At 46.2% G+C, this 16,149-nt stretch overlaps 1 protein-coding gene across 15 annotated transcripts in view; it reads left to right on the top strand.

The window, feature by feature from the left end:
* The window catches only part of PRPF40B (pre-mRNA processing factor 40 homolog B), a 143,452-nt gene that overhangs the window by 50,513 nt on the left and 76,790 nt on the right, over positions 1–16,149 (top strand). For all 15 annotated transcript variants that reach the window (XR_012233072.1, XR_012233071.1, XR_012233073.1 and 12 more), the window contains 2 exons: positions 6,211–6,321; positions 9,687–9,807. Coding sequence is in view for 12 of the 15 variants with exons in the window: in XM_073580213.1 (XP_073436314.1) it covers positions 6,211–6,321; positions 9,687–9,807 (232 nt within the window). In the remaining 3 variants the exon portion in view is untranslated. The remainder of the gene's footprint in view (positions 1–6,210; positions 6,322–9,686; positions 9,808–16,149) is intronic.

Raw genomic sequence — 16,149 nt, 5'->3', positions numbered from 1 at the left:
CAGTGTTTTAGTGTGGAATTGGGCCCAGAGAACTGCCAGAATGCATGACTTGAGTGAGCCTAAAAGTGACATCGCTCCTCTAAGCGACATTGATTCATTATTCACCACCCTGAGCACCTGTCGCTTAATACTGTCAACTTTTGATTCTGGTAGTCAACATTCCTGAGCTTCAGAGTCTAGGACGAGACTCAGGAACTCCTTCACTTTCAGGGGCTGCAATCGTGATTTCTTAAAACTGATAAGCCACCCCAATTCTTGTAAGGCCGATGTTACTTTTTCTAACTGAGCGGTGCAGTGTTGGCCTGAGTGGTTCACAATTAATAAGTCATCCAGATAGGGGATCACAAGTATATCCTGTTCATGAAGATGTGCCATGACCTCCGCAACCATCTTAGTGAAAACCCAGGGAGCAATAACGACCCCGAATGGGAGCGCTCTGAACTGAAAGTGATTTATTACCCCTCCCAGGGAAACTGCCACTCTAAGATACTGCTGATGGTCTGTATGTATCAGAACATGATAGTAGGCATTTTTAGGATCTAACACTAGCATAAAACAATTTTCAAAGAGCAGCTTTATTGCTGATTTTACTGACTCCATTTTGAAGGAACGGATCAGCAGGAATCTATTGAGGCTTTTCAAGTTGATAATAGTTTGGAAGGAGTCGTCTGGTTTCTTGACCAGGAAGAGGGGGGAATAGAATCCCTTACCTTTTTGTAACGCAGGAACTTCTACCAGGACCCCCTTCTGCTGTAGTTCCTGAACCTCAGACTCCAGCCCCAGTTGCTCTGCAGGCGAAGAATGGATGGGAGTTAGTGGAAACCTATTCTGAGGTGTCCTCTGAAATTCAAATTTATGTCCTGTTTTGATGACGTTGGGTATCCATGGACTATTCGACATCTTTGACCAGGCTGGGTAAAAGACCGACAGCCTCTCTCCCACCTGGTCCAGCAGTCATTGTGGTTTTCTGTGATCCCAGGAGGAACTGAACATATTTCCTCTACCTTTTCTCTTGTTACTGTCCCATCTGCTCTTTTCCCTGGCCGGCCTTCTATGGTCGGACCACCTTCTGCTGAAATTATGTCTATATGAAGGCCCTGCTAAAGGAGGGAACCATTTTTTACTGTCCCCCGCCTTCTCCAAAAGTTCATCCAGTACTGGACCGAACAAATCACCCCTTCACATGGAATGTTGCACAGTTTTGATCTGGCCTGAATGTCCCCAGACCAACATTTCAGCCATAAGGCCCTACGAGCAGCATTGGAAAGGGCCGCCGACCTTGCTGCTAATCTTACGGAATCTACAGAAGCATCCGATAAAAAGACCGCAGCTCCCTGGATCATAGGAAGGGAGGATGGAATATCATCTCTGAAGGCCATTTCCTTAAGCTGCTCCTCTAGGCGGTCTAGCCAAACCATTAATGACCGGGCTGTGCAAGTGGCCGCCACCACTGGTATAAAAGAACCTGCTGACATTTCCCAAGCGACCTTTAGAAAACGTCCACTTTTCTGTCTAACGGGTCCTTCAAACTCCCCATGTCCTCAAATGGTAAGGAGGAACTTTTGGATGCCATAGCAACAGCTGCATCTAATTTAGGGGCTTTATCCCACGCGGATGAGGCCGATTCCTCAAATTGATATCTTCTCTTAAAGGCTGGAGGTAGAGAACCCTTCCTCTCGGGTTTTTTCTACTCCCATGCAATCAGTGAATTGATTTTTTCATTCACGGGAAAGGATCTATGGAATGAAGTCCCTTAAACATCATGTCCTGCATGGACCTCTCCAGCCGGGGCTCCACAATACCCATCGTACTGTTTAGTGCCTTCACTAGCCGATTCACCCGGTCAAGAGGGAAACAGGAACGACTTGAGCAGACTTCTGATGATGAAGAGGTTGAGGGGGATGAATCTGACATTACCTCCCCGAGTCACTCCCTGAAACTAACACCGGAGATCTGTGTTCTCTTTCCTTAAAGGGAATCTGTCACCCCATTTTTCAACTATGAGCTGCCGGCACCGACATCAGGGACTTATCTACAGCAATCTGTAATGCTGTAGATAAGCCCCTGATGTAACCTGAAAGAGAAGAAAAAGGAGTTATATTATACTCACCCAGGGGGCGGTCCAGTCTTGGTCCGATGGGTGTTGTGGTCCGGCGCCTCTTCATCTTCTAACGGTGACGTCCTCTTCTTTGCTGCCTGTCGTGGCTCCGGCGCAGGCGCACTGCTTTGCCCTTTTGAGGGCAGAGCAGAATACTGCAGTGCGCAGGCGTCGGACCTCTCCCGGCGCCAGCCCACTGCTGGACTCTGCTCTGCCCTCAACAGGGCAGAGCAGTGCGCCGGAGCCACGAAAGGCAGCAAAAAAGAGGACGTCACCGTTAGAAGATGGGAGGTGCCGGACCGGACCGCGACACCCATTGGACCAAAACCAGACCCGGACCGCCCCTGGGTGAGTATAATATAACTCCTTTTTCTTCTCTTTCAGGTTACATCAGGGGCTTATCTACAGCATTACAGAATGCTGTAGATAAGCCCCTGATGTCGGTACCGGCAGCTCATAGTCGAAAAATGGGGTGACAGATTCCCTTTAAAGACCATCTCCTGGGATAGGGATCTTACTGAACCCCTGACCTCCTGTCTGACCATCTTCCTTAAGCTGGAGGTAAAGTCTGGGGTTTCCTCTGCCACTAAATGCTGTACGTATGGCCTGCACAGCTTTCTCTCATAGTCATCCAGCAGTGGTACTCCGCACTTCGCACATTCCTTGTGCTTGGCCTTTGTGGTACACTTTCTCCCCTGACAAATAAGGAGAGAAAAAGAGGGGAAACAGCATATCACCAAGTGAACTTTCTTGAAGATCACTTACCCGTGGCGTGCAACTGAGTGGTACTGTAATCCGTGGGGGTTCTTCTTAGCCAATGGTTCAACTTTACAGCCTGAAGACTTGTCCGACCTAGACTTCTGACTGGTTTTAGAGCCACCAGCGTGACTACTGCCACTAGTCCGCCGCTAGGTGACTTCTACATGAGGCTTCTCCGTGAGCTGCTGCTGCTCTGGTGAGTGCTGTTGCGTAGGCTGCTCTGGCGACTCCATCTTGAATAATGGGGCTGAAAGCATCTGGCAGCCACTATAGCCTCCATAAATACACCCCCTTAGGTACCGCCCCCGGACGGGGCCAGCAGGATTTCCGTCCATGGTCTGCCCGGTGCCCCGCCAGAATCTGAACGCCCTCCCCCCTGGGACCGCGCCCCCTAGCTCCCAGCGACTACCCCCCCTTCAGCCTCAGCCCTGAGCTTCATGCGCCCGGCAATGGCCTGCACTCTTTGCCATAGGCCGCCATGTTTTCCGGCGACCCCGACGTCATTGGCCCGCGCCCGGCTGCGTCATCCAGGTGCGCCCGCAGCCCACCGCGCACGCCCGACGCGTCACCGGGTCAAGCCTGCAACCGTGTCACCAGCGTTTCCTTCCCCACGCTGAAGCACGCCGGACGCCACAGCCTCCCCCTGGATACGCACAAGACCAGGCCCCCATGAGAGCCACCGCAAGCCCCGGCACAACCCCAGCAGACGGACGCAGCCTCCATACTTACCCGCACCCGGTGAAGGACTATGTTGCAAGCTAGCTCTCCTTCCCGGAGGCTGCTTCGTCTGCTGCAACCTACACAAACAGTGCCCCTGTGGTGTGGTGCTTCTGGCACCCTGGACAGACCGAGGCAGGGGACCCCCACTACCTGAGTCGGCCTGCCGGGTCCAGGCAAATCTTCAGTCTTCAACCTCTTCATAAAAGGTATGTCTATAGAGGTTCCCCCGTCAGGGACAGGAAACCAACTGATGCGGGAGAGAGGTGCCACCCTTTTATGTCTGTAGGTTTCTTGTCCCCGAAGGGCGGATCCCCTCTCCCGTGGTACTGTCATGGGAGACTCAATAAAATAATTATTAAAGAAGAATAAAGGTAAAGTTTTGGAATGCCACAAAGTAGAAAAGTCCAGTTCAACTAACTGTGAATACTATATTCACATGAAGTGCTCAAAGAGGATGTGTCAGCCGTAAAAGTTACATCACATGTGGCATCGGCGCGTTTCAGGTTTTTGCAAACCTTTAATCATGATTTAACATTTAATCATCCACTTTAAGCTGGACATTTCTACTTTCTCGTTTTCTTACTCATTGACGTGGTGTCTCTGAGCTCCGAACACCCTCAAGATGCCATTCACGGTGAGCTGGATTGATTTTCCTACAAAGTTTTAGAATGGCCAAGTTAAAGTCCTTACCTTAATCCTATAGGAATGTTGGGGAAGTACCTGAGGCGAGCAGTTTACAGGAGAAAATCCAGCAACATGAGAGAGGTGACGCTCTTTTGTAGGGAGTAATGGGCTAAAATTCCTCCAAGCAGAAATGCAGGACTAATCAATAATTACAAAAACGTTTAGATGCAGTTATTGCTGCATAAGGGGATACTGAGATCAAAGGTCCACATACTTTGCCATTCACAGACATGTGATATTGGATCATTTTCCTCAATAAAAAGTATATTTTGACACATTTGTTTGATTGAGATGTCTATTTCTTTTAGAATTTGTGTCAAAATCCGATGTAGTTTTAGTTCAAATTTATGCAGAAATATGGAAAATTCTGACTGGTTCACAAGCTTTCAAGCACTAAAAAGTTACTTTATGCCATAGAATTTTATACCTAAAAACAGATGCAGAAATGCTTAAATTAACCCCTTCACACCATCTATTGTACATGTACGGCATAAGTCGGAATCGGGTGATAACTGTGTCTTGCAGCCAGGACCTGTAAAGGAGCTTTGTCCGTCATTGCAGCTTCAAGTCTCCCAAGGGGTCTAATAAGAACACTTAAAAGTAAAGACTAAATGTTTTAAAACATGAACAAAATAAAAAGACAAGTTCAAATCTCTCCCCTTAAAAGTAAAAATATTAAAAAAATTACATTTATGGGGTATTGCTGCGATAAGAAATGTCAGCTCTATCAAAATGGAAAAATAATTAACCCAGTGGGTGAACTCTATAAAGGAAAGCATTTCAAGAATGGCAACATTCCATTTTTTGGTTGGTGCAATACCAAAAAAAAATGATATCTATTTCAAAATAGTATCAGTAAAAACGTGTCTTGCCCCGCAAAAAATAAACTGCCATACAGCTCCACTGACCAAAAATGAAAAAGTTACTGGTCTCAGAAAATATCGACACATCCCCCCAATATGTTTTTGCAAATTTCTCATCTTTTTTCACCACTAAAATAATAAAATACTGGACATATTTGGTATTGGCATAATCGTGCTGATGAGCAGAATGATATTGCAAGGTCATTTTACCACAAAATGTACACAGTAAAAACAATTCCCAAACAACAATGTCAGAACTGCATTTTTTTCACAATCTCTTCCCACTTTTTTCCCATTTTCAAGTACACCATGTGGTAAAATGAATGGTGTCATTCAAAAGTACAATTCATTCCACAAAAAACAAGCCTTCATATGTCTACATGGACAGAAAAATAAAAAAAAAGTAATGGTTCTGGGAAGAAGGGAAGGCAAAAAAAGAAAATGCACAAATGGAAATTGTCCGTGTTGTGAAGCGGTTAATAGATCTTAGAATAGTTCCACATTTGGATGTGATAAAAATGTTTCCGTGCTGAGGTATTGTTATAAATGAGCCCCTGCTGTGTGCCGTGTAATTGCTGACAGAGAGTTTACAGACAGGACAGCACAGGATCACAGCTGCTCATGTACATATTAAGAGTGTTAGGAAGGAGAAACTGGCAAACCATTTACCCATCTTGAGACTGTATAAGAGTCTCAGGATGGTGCTTTGTAAGTGGAACGGGCATACTGAGGGTGGCAGTGTGGGAAGTGTGGGACAGATATTGGTCTGACAGAGAAGGCACATAGGGAGGGTTCAGAATGTAAGCAATAACACAACAAAAGACTGGTTATATGAGGCTAAAGTGGCACTAAACAGGGAAACAAGGGTTATACGGATTCAGGAGGGGATTCATTACAGGGTTAACCAGATGGTGTATGTATATATATATATATATATATTATTTTTTTTTTTTTTTTTTTTTTTTTTTTCAATCCAGAAAAATTCCTTTAATCTTATTAAGTTATAAAAACTGAACAAAACTTGTAAGTTAACATAGACTGTCAGTGAAAATTGTGCATTCTCCATTTATTTATTTTTATAAACAGAAATCTCTATGGACTGAGCACAAAGCTCCAGATGGGCGTACCTACTATTTCAACACTGAAACCAAACAGTCCACCTGGGAGAAGCCAGATGAGCTAAAATCTAATACAGAGGTAAGAAATTTAGTACAAGGTAAATAGGTAATGGACACATACCTATCATTTCATTTTGTTTTTTCAAATGATAGGTACTACGTAGTTTCTAGCAGATCAATGGGTGCTCTCGTCCTGAGACCCCCACCGAGCTGCTTTAGGCTAGTTTCACACTAGCGCTTTTGAGCGCAGCGCTGCATGCGTCCCCTATCTTTATCACTGGGGGCACAGGCCGTGCGCAATATGCGTTTGGCGGCGCATGCGCCTTTTTGACGGTGCGCCGAGCACAACCAAACTGCAGCAGGTTGCGTTTGGCGCAGGTCGGCGCACCGTCAAAAGGACGCATGCGCCGCCAAACGCATATTGCGCACGGCCTGCGCCCCCAGTGATAAAGATAGGGGACGCAGGACGCATGCAGCGTCATGCGCCGGTAGGCGGAGCTACCGGTGGAGGCGCGGCAGGGGCGGGGCTTAGCGGCGGCCGTGCGCAGGCCGTCGCTGCGCTCAAAAGCGCTAGTGTGAAACTAGCCTAAACTGCTCTGTGTGTGCGCTCAGGCAATATTTTGCGGAATGAAGGATGTTGATTATAATGGTGTGGAAATTGTGGTCAGAATAATTTATGACATAAACAAGGCAGCAGAGTACAGAACTTGACTCCCTGCAAAAGTCCCATGGACAGTGAGTAGAGCGGTGGCGTGGTAACGGAGAGACCCCCAATAATTAGCTATTTATCGCCTATCCTGTCCCTACATGATAACTTTTACTGTTAGTAATTCTTTAACTGGGCAACCTTGGATTTTAGGAGGAAATGCTGTATAGATAAATCCTGATAGTTCAGATGTTTTCAAGGTCGTGAACTGCATTTGCTGAAAGCCGCATATGTATGTCATCACGTGCAGAATTGATGACAATTTCATGGTGTGTGAAGAAAATAATTTAAAAATAAACAGGCATCTAATATGCTGCTTTGTGAATTGAAGTAGAATCTGGATTCGTCATTGGCCTGTATGTCTAGGGAATTGTGTTATCTCTTCTGTAATAATGTTGGTATCCCAAAGCCCTTAGTGCAGCAAGTGCAAATTAAAGTGAGTTGTCTCACACAAAAGAATTATTTGATCCCCAAGAACATAAAAGACACAAAAAAGATTGTTTTAATATGAATTTTATTATAGCATTCAACGTCGGTCACAATATAGTGAAAGTCATCTTGCTCAAGTACTAGTCTACCCTTAGAAATGATTCCCTCTTAAAAGAAATTACTCCCAAGAAAGAAACACTGGGTCACCTACTGTGGATTCAAAACGATCAAGAACATTGTCACGCTCAGTAGGTCTGCAGACCATCGCACAGAGCGTGCTTCCACACAGACCTCCTCTATCCAGATATCTTATGAAGTTCAGGTATTGACCGAAACATCTCTTATGTTTCTGGAGTTTCTATATTCAGTAAATAAGTTCCTGAATACATCTATATGAGTGCCAAGTATTTCTACATTGCAGTCAACGGATTTGGTTATCCTACTTGTGCACCACCATAATTCCAGAAGTGCCGTGTTTTCCTACTTGCTCAAAAGTTTTAACCCTAGGAAAGAGGCATCCGGTCAGAGTGTTCCATCCTTTTTTCCATTTATCAAAGCGGGTTTTAAATGTGGACCAAATATAGGTTCATATATTGCAAAGGGCCCATATATTGTTTTTGCAAAGGGGCCCTATTATGTTTGTGTCTGTTCCTAGTTCCAGCTCTTTGGCAATGTAATTTACTTCACAAACATATTACTTATTAATAAACGTGGTGCCACAGTGTTTCGCCTTAACAGTATGTAGGTCTGACTCTGTATTCTTAGCTATTTTTATTGTTTCTACATATTATAACCGTACTGTGGTCTGGACTGGTGGCCATTTTTTGAGTATTTATAACCAGTCTGTTGTACTTAGATATTTGTTTCTGCTACTTGACAAATGAGCCTGACAGCCTTGAGACACGTTATACTTCAGAGACCTTCCAAATAAAGGTTCTCTGTTGATCTTCCATATGTTGTCAGCTGGTCATCTGCACCTACTGCCGTGTCCATTCTTTGTGGGGTATCTAAACATAGCCCACTATCTATTCTAATATTTCTAAACACTGTTTTTCGGTGATTACTTTGTATCCCGTTCATACTGCACCCACACACACAAATTATACACCATTTGAAAGGTAAACTTGCCCCCTTCAGCAAGAAAATAGTCAAACAAACCACACATCCACGATTTGATCACAAAATACAGTTTAAACATTAATTTTCATAAACCTGCAGTAAGGAAAAATGACCTACAGGTGGCACCACAGTACCCCAAAGCACAGTACCACAAAGCTGCTTACAGACATCACAAACAAATCCAAACATTTGACTTGGAAGCTTTCCATCTTGCTCAATTGCTTGCCGAGCCTATTTTAGCCAAATTGGAGGATTGTACTCTTCACTGCAGGTGAGACACATATGCAAACGCATTTGTAAACATGCACTGCTTTTTCACTGATTACTTCACCCCACACACAAATGATACACCATTTGAAAGGTAAACTTGCTCCCTTCAGCAAGAAAAGAGCCAAACAAACCACACATTCACGATTTTATCACTAAATACAGTTTAAACATTCATTTTCATAAACCTGCAGAAAGACACAATGACCTGCAGATGGCACCTCAACCAGAAGACATTTATTTTAACCTCTACTTATCAAACCAATTTATTGTATTACCAATCTACTTATATAAATACCTGTCTGTGTTAATCATCTCATGAAATACATTTACATTTGACCAGCTTGCTTTTTCTGAAATTGCCTTCACCCCCGACAACCAATGTGTGAAAATTTTGCACGGTCCAAGCTAGTCCCTCTGAATTATAATGCTTTGTGACCAGTCTGTTTCTACTTGAAATAAAGAAAAGACTTTACCTGCAGTCCCATGAAAACCACTGATAAAAATGTTGTAATACTTCTTTATCTACAATGAGTTGAGTGCATTTACTATCTACTACTATTTCTACTTTGAAAGTGACTTTATATTGAATTCCTGATTGTGTTTATTTCATAGTTCAAAATTACCAGTAGATAAGTATGAAATGTATAATAACCAGCAGGGAATCAGATACATTTGGTATATGAATTAGGCTGGGATCACACATGGGAGAAACAGGGCTGAGTCTCGCATGTTAATACCTTGCACTGCCGCCGGCACTCGGGAGCGGAGTGTGCGGCCGCATAGCAATACATGCTGCTGCCACACGCTTTGCTCTCGAGTGGCAGCGGCAGTGCCGGGTATTAACATGCGAGACTCAGCCGTGTTTCTCGCATGTGTGATCCCGGCCTTAATAAGATGATGTGTTGCATTTTCTTCTGCAGCTTCTTCTCTCACGGTGTTGCTGGAAGGAATATAAATCAGATACAGGAAAACCCTATTACTACAACTCCCAGACTAAGGAGTCACGCTGGACCAAGCCCAAAGACTTAGACGAATTAGAAGGTAAGAAGTATGTGGTAACGTGTAGTGGACTGCAAACATTGATTTTGAGGTACATGAGTCCCAGGATATGCTTGGTTCTGAATTACGAGACTCCCAGGTTATGCTTCTGATTTACATAAGACTCCATAGATGCTTGGTTCTGAATTATAAGACTTCCAAAATTTCTTTGGTTCTGGACTTAGTTCTTTATTACATGAGTCCCAGGATATACTCAGTTCTAGATTACATGAGTCCCAGGATATACTCCGTTTTGGACTACATAAAACCCAGGATATTCTCAGTTCTGGATTACATTAGTCCCAGGATTTGCTGAGTTCTGGATTACATTAGTCCCAGGATATGTTTAGTTCTGAATTACCTAAGTCCCAGGGTATACTCAGTTGAGAATTACCTAATTCCCAGGATATGCTCAGTTCTGGATTACATTAGTCCCAGGATATGCTGAGTTCTGGATTATATTAGTCCCAGGAGGACTAAAAATCCTCTAAAAATTCAAAAATACAGCTGAAAGATGGGCAACAGCACTTTCCTGCCCAGGTCTTTGAACAAATGCACTACAGGATGCAGCCAGCCCATATAGCAAGATGTTGCAAAACACAGGTGCAAAATACTAAATAGACAGCCAATCACAACCTGCCAGTTCATGGAGGGGGTGACTGCTTAGCATACATTTGCACAATAAAGGCCTATATAGGGCGCTGTTCACATGTAGGTATAGTGTCTGGTTCTCAGCCTATTAGTCATGCCCCTACTCAGGGGTGGGATTCAAATTTTTAACAACAGGTTCTGTTTGTGTGTAGGAAAACCACACCCATTTAAGCCACACCTATTGTAAGCCACACCCATTATTAAGCCACACCCATTTACACACACCTTTTCCTAGGGGCGCAGTCAAACAGTTGAAAAAAAATAAATTTGAATGAGATCAGAACAGTGCACCTTCTGGCCCGCGGCTCTCCTGACCCGAGTGTGACAGCTGCATATATTTCTATGCAGCTCTCTCACTTGACTGACCAGCTGGCCAGGCTGTGCACTACATTCTGATTCATACGACAGTCTGTCTGCGTCCTAACAGTAATTAAAAGTCCCAATAGGCAGCACAGGTCCCCAATAGGCAGCATAGGTCCCCAATAGGCAGGCACAGGTCCCCAATAGGCAGCATTGTTCCCTATAGGCAGCACAGGTACCCAATAGGCAGCACAGGTCCCCAATAGGCAGCACAGGTCCCCAATAGACAGCACAGGTCCACAATAGGCAGCATTGTTCCCTATAGGCAGCACAGGTCCCCAATAGGCAGCACAGGTCTCCAATAGGCAGCATTGATCCCCAATAGGCATCATTGGTCCCCAATAGGCAGCACAGGTCCCCAATAGACAGCATTGATCCCTATAGGCAGCGAAGGTCCCCAATAGGCAGGCACAGGTCCCCAATTGGCAGCGCAGGTTCCCAATAGGCAGCATTGTTCTCTATAGCCAGCACAGGTCCCTATAGGCAGCACAGGTCCCCAATAGGCAGCACAGGTCCCCAATAGGCAGGCACAGGTCCCCAATAGACAGCACAGGTCCACAATAGTCAGCATTGTTCCCTATAGGCAGCACAGGTCCCCAATAGGCAGCACAGGTCCACAATAGGCAGCATTGTTCCCTATAGGCAGCACAGGTCCCCAATAGGCAGCACAGGTCCCCCAATAGGCAGCATTTGTCCCCAATAGACAGGCACAGATCCCCAATAGGCAGGCACAGGTCCCCAATAGGCAGCATTGTTCCCTATAGGAAGCACAGGTCCCCAAAAGGCAGCATAATCCCCCATAGGCAGCATAGTAGTCCCCAAAAGGCAGCATAATCCCCCATAGGCAGCATAGTAGTCCCCAAAAGGCAGCATAATCGCCCATAGGCAGCATAGTAGTCCTGCGCCTGTGTTGCATATGGAAGGCCGCAAGTCCATTCTCGCCACCTTGTAGCTCCACCTGCGAATAAAGGGCCCGCTGGCATTGAACTGTAGTGACGTTCAATGTCGGCGGGGCCAACAGGCCGGATAGATGTCCTCGGTGGGCTGCATGTGGCCCTCGGGCCGCGTCGTAGTTTGAGGACCCATTTTGGGGCATGCAGCACAGGCCCAGGGCAAACTTGGGACATTTCAGGGCACATTTTGGGGGAAGCAGCTGCACACATGGTGTTACTTGACAGTATCATGATGTCACCGTGTTGGGCTCTGACCTGGCGTTGGAGTGGTAGGCTTGTGTCTGATGTCCCGGCGGCGGTTGACCAGGCCTCCTGGATGGCCCCCAGCGCCCCCGCACCGTCCTGCTCCACCGTCCGTGGCCGTGCACACACACAAACACAGTAACTGCCAACTGGTGAATGTGACTTCCACACCACCGCGCCGGTGACCGGGCCCCTGGGGTGATGATGAAGATGATGGCAGCCGCAGGTGAGGTCGCATAGACAGGCCAGAGACTGGAGTCACATTGACTGGGTAACGGCGCACGCGTGTGACTCCAGTCAGAGATGAGACAGACACGTGACGCACGCACCCAATAGCCGCACTGCACTGCAGCAGGTATTAGTGCGCGGGGGCTGCCGGGTCACAGTGTGTGCACCGTGCACGTGACGTATCAGTGCGCGGTATCCGGCGGGCGGGGTGGCCTGCGCGTACTGCAGGCTAGGGAGCAGCACAAGAGTCCCTCCTCGGCTCCTCTCCTCCTCCGCTCCGTGGTGTGACGGTGTCAACTTGCGTGCGCCGCCGGCCTCTGCAACAAGGTACCGGATCGCGGCTCTGGTTCTCCCCGGTTCGTGGAACTGGCAACCGGTTCCACCGAACCGGGGAAAACCGGCTGAATCCCACCCCTGCCCCTACTATTCAATCAGGCGAGCTGGCCAGCACTCTCTCAATGCATCCCATGTGGACACCCCTGTATACAAGACCCAACATGCTGGACTTGGCTGCACCCTATTTTTCAGATGTATACTAAGCAGTCACCCCCTCCATCAACTGGTAGGTTGTGAGTGGCTGTCTATTTAGTATTTTGCACCTGTGTTTTGCAACATATTTGCTATATGGGCTGTCTGCATCCTGTAGTGCATTTGTTCAGAGACCTGAGCAGGTAAGCGATGCTGCCCTTTTTTCAGCTGTATTTATTCCCAGGATATGCTTAGTTCTGATTGCCTAAGTCCTAGGGTGTACTCAGGTCTGTATCACATGACTCCAGTATATACTTGGTTCTGTAAAGCAACGTCCAGCCCTCTACGTGTATAGTGGGGCTCCATTTGTTACATATAGAGAGGAATAATCAAAAAGGTAGTTTGTTGAGTTTTACATACATAGTTAGTGTCCTCCAAACGGCTAAGTTCTAGTTAGATTTGGCTAGCTTACATGTGAATGTTTATCGTAGTTACAGTGGTACTGTGGAAATGGAGATATTCCTTCAAGGGTGGTAGTTCAAGTTGAAGTTAGTGTGTTCTGTAGGACAGTCAGAAGGCTTGTAATTAAGCCATGTGGAATAATGGTCGGAAGTAAGCAGAGTTTAATTGGAGAGGGTAGTGTTTCTAACTTGACCTAGCACAGCAATGCTGCTTTTCAATAATTTAGCACGGATACATTGCTGCCTTTGCCTTTTCGTTTTGCTTGACTGACACTAGCATGGAGTAGCAAAACAATGCTGAGCAGATACATTTCCTACCATATTTTTAATATACATCCCTTAGAAAGCAGATGCTGCCACCTTCACTGATCACAATATATATTGCATTCCAAAAGTCTTAGGCAGCAGAATTTTATTCTTCGAAAAAACTTAGCTTTTATTTAGCCCTATTAATGCATTTCAATGGTTCGGCCTCAGACCACTTTTCTCAAAGACAAAAATAACAGAAAAGATGTTTTTTTTGTGCTTGGTAATGTCCGTATGCAACCAAAACATTGGTAAGCATTTTTAAGGGTGACTTAAAAGTTTTCTTGAAGAATGAGATTCTGGAGCCTCAGATTTTAGGAATTTAAATATCGGCCTGACCTTTTGGGAATGTATCAAGTAAGCACAGAGATCCACCAGTGGTGAATGTGATTCCTCTTCAAGTTGTATGATTTCAACATATAGTTAGAAGGATCAAAACCACAAAAAAGAGTACAAAGACCTGTATAGAATATAAAAAAATACCACATTTTATTACCATTACATCATAAAAAATCTATTATTAGGACAACACATTGTTCAAAAATAGCACATTGTTCAATAATAAAAATAAAAAGGACATGAACAGTGACAATGTGGTATAAATAGTTCATATAGGGACTGGGTATAGAAAAATCCAAGTTAGATTGTCTATAAATATTGTGTTATGATCCAGGACGGGATTTCGCTTTGGCCCGTCCTGGTCCGACTGTGGGTTAATTGTGCTGCCTCTCTCTGGCATAGGGCGGCTATTTAATGCTCACTGGACCTAGGTCCGGTGTCAGTTATACTCCTACCCTCGGCTGAGTTAGTTGACCTCTTGTATACGTGTGCCTTGTGTCTGATACCTTGTTACTTGTTTGGTTGTGATCCGGTTCTGTCCCTGTTACGAGTTCTGCCTGCTCCTCTTGTACCGCACCGCTCTCTCATGTATGACTCTCTGCTTGTGACCCGACTACTCTCTGCTCGTCTCTTTGGTACCGCACCGCCCTCTTGTGTATGACCTCTGGCTTTGTCTGACCTCCCGTCTGTTTATCCCTCCTGTACCTTGTTTGCCCTTACTGTGTATAATCTCCGTTTTGCCCGACTTTAGCAGGACACTAAGCCCCGCTCCCTTGCTGTCACATGACCATAGGTCCTGTGCCTGCTTGCTAAAGCTTCAGTGTTCAGGTCCTGTGCATCTGTACTTTCCGGCTATTCCAGTCCCCGGGGCCCCTACAGTACAGGTGAGTCCCTGCTCAGCGGAGGCTGTACACTGTCAGGAACCTGATATATTGCACAAAATTTTGTCCCGGTTCATATATGGCCACTTAAAATAGGAGACTAACCTATAAAAATTTGTGCATTATTGGTGATCACTATAAATAGAATTATTAGCTCCAAATTATTAAGGTGCCATGATACGATCACAAAGGAGAGTTTCTTACCCAAATGAGTCCAGATATACCACACGCAAAGCAGCCCCAACGCGCGTTTCGCGTGGGCTTCCTGAGGATAATAATAATAATTTGGAGCTAATAATTCTGTTTATAGGTGATCACCAATAACAAACAAATTTATATAGGTTTGTCTCCTATTTTAAGTGGCCATATATGAACCGGGACAAAATTTTGTGCAATATTTATAGACAATCTAACTTGGATTTTTCTATACCCAGTCCCTATATGAACTATTTATACCACATTGTCACTGTTCATGTCACGCCGTGCTCACCTGGGGGCGGGACCTCGGTCCCGACGTCATCTCTTCCGGAGCTGCGGTCACTCCGGGGGTCCCGTAGGGTGCGCACGCGCAGCTCTCGTCCCCGGGCCTCCTCCTACATGTCACGTTTGCGCTTGCGCGCTCCTGTCAGTGCTGTATAGGGCTCGGTCCTCTCTATGGTAATGGAGGACCTGACCCGGAACCTGTAGTGGTCATGTGCTTTCTGGCTAGGTCCTGACCCGGAACCAGTAGTAGTCATGTGCTATATCAGACGACCTCCCCCTAGGGGAGGTGCCTGATTATTGTTGTGCTCCTGGCTTGGTCTGCCGTGTCCCTGCCTGGCTGTGCGCTGTACTCAGGTCCTCTGCCTTGCACTCTGTTGTGCCTCTTGGCACACGCTCTGAATCTGCACTCTGCTTTGTACTTGGTTGTGCCTCCTGGCACACGCTCTGACCCTGTGTTCTGTCTCGTACTCGGTTGTGCCTCCTGGCACATGCTCTGACACTGTACTCTGTCTCATACTCGGTTGTGCCTCCTGGCACACGCTCTTACCCTGTACTCTGTCTTATACTCAGTCGTGCCTCCTGGCACACACTCTGATTCCGTGCTCTGTCTTATACTCAGTTGTGCCTCCGGGCACACACTCTGATCCTGTACTCAGTCTTTTACTCTGTTACACCTCCTGGCACACCTGCTGCCTGACTCAGTGCTCTGACGTGCTCCTTGCACGCTTCCTGCTTCACTCACACCTGGACGAACGAAGTCTCTGTATACCACGTGTTCCCGTGTCCACACTTTACACGTTCCTGCAGACACTCTCACCCACTCGTGTCTCCTGTGAGCCGGCCGCCTGGTGCCAGCAGTCGTGGTGCCTCACCCCCTGGGGCTTGCCCCTGACACTCCCTGTATAGGGGGTGGTCTTCACTAGGTCAGCTCGCCCTGGGAGGGTTGGTGTCACGACCCAGAGGGTCCACTCC

The sequence above is a fragment of the Dendrobates tinctorius genome, unplaced genomic scaffold (assembly GCF_039654945.1).
Source record: "Dendrobates tinctorius isolate UK_male_01 unplaced genomic scaffold, ASM3965494v1 ptg000064l, whole genome shotgun sequence".
NCBI classification, from domain to species: Eukaryota; Metazoa; Chordata; class Amphibia; order Anura; family Dendrobatidae; genus Dendrobates; species Dendrobates tinctorius.
The sequence above is the reverse complement of the archived record's forward strand: the minus strand, read 5'-3'. Positions and strand labels throughout refer to the sequence as shown.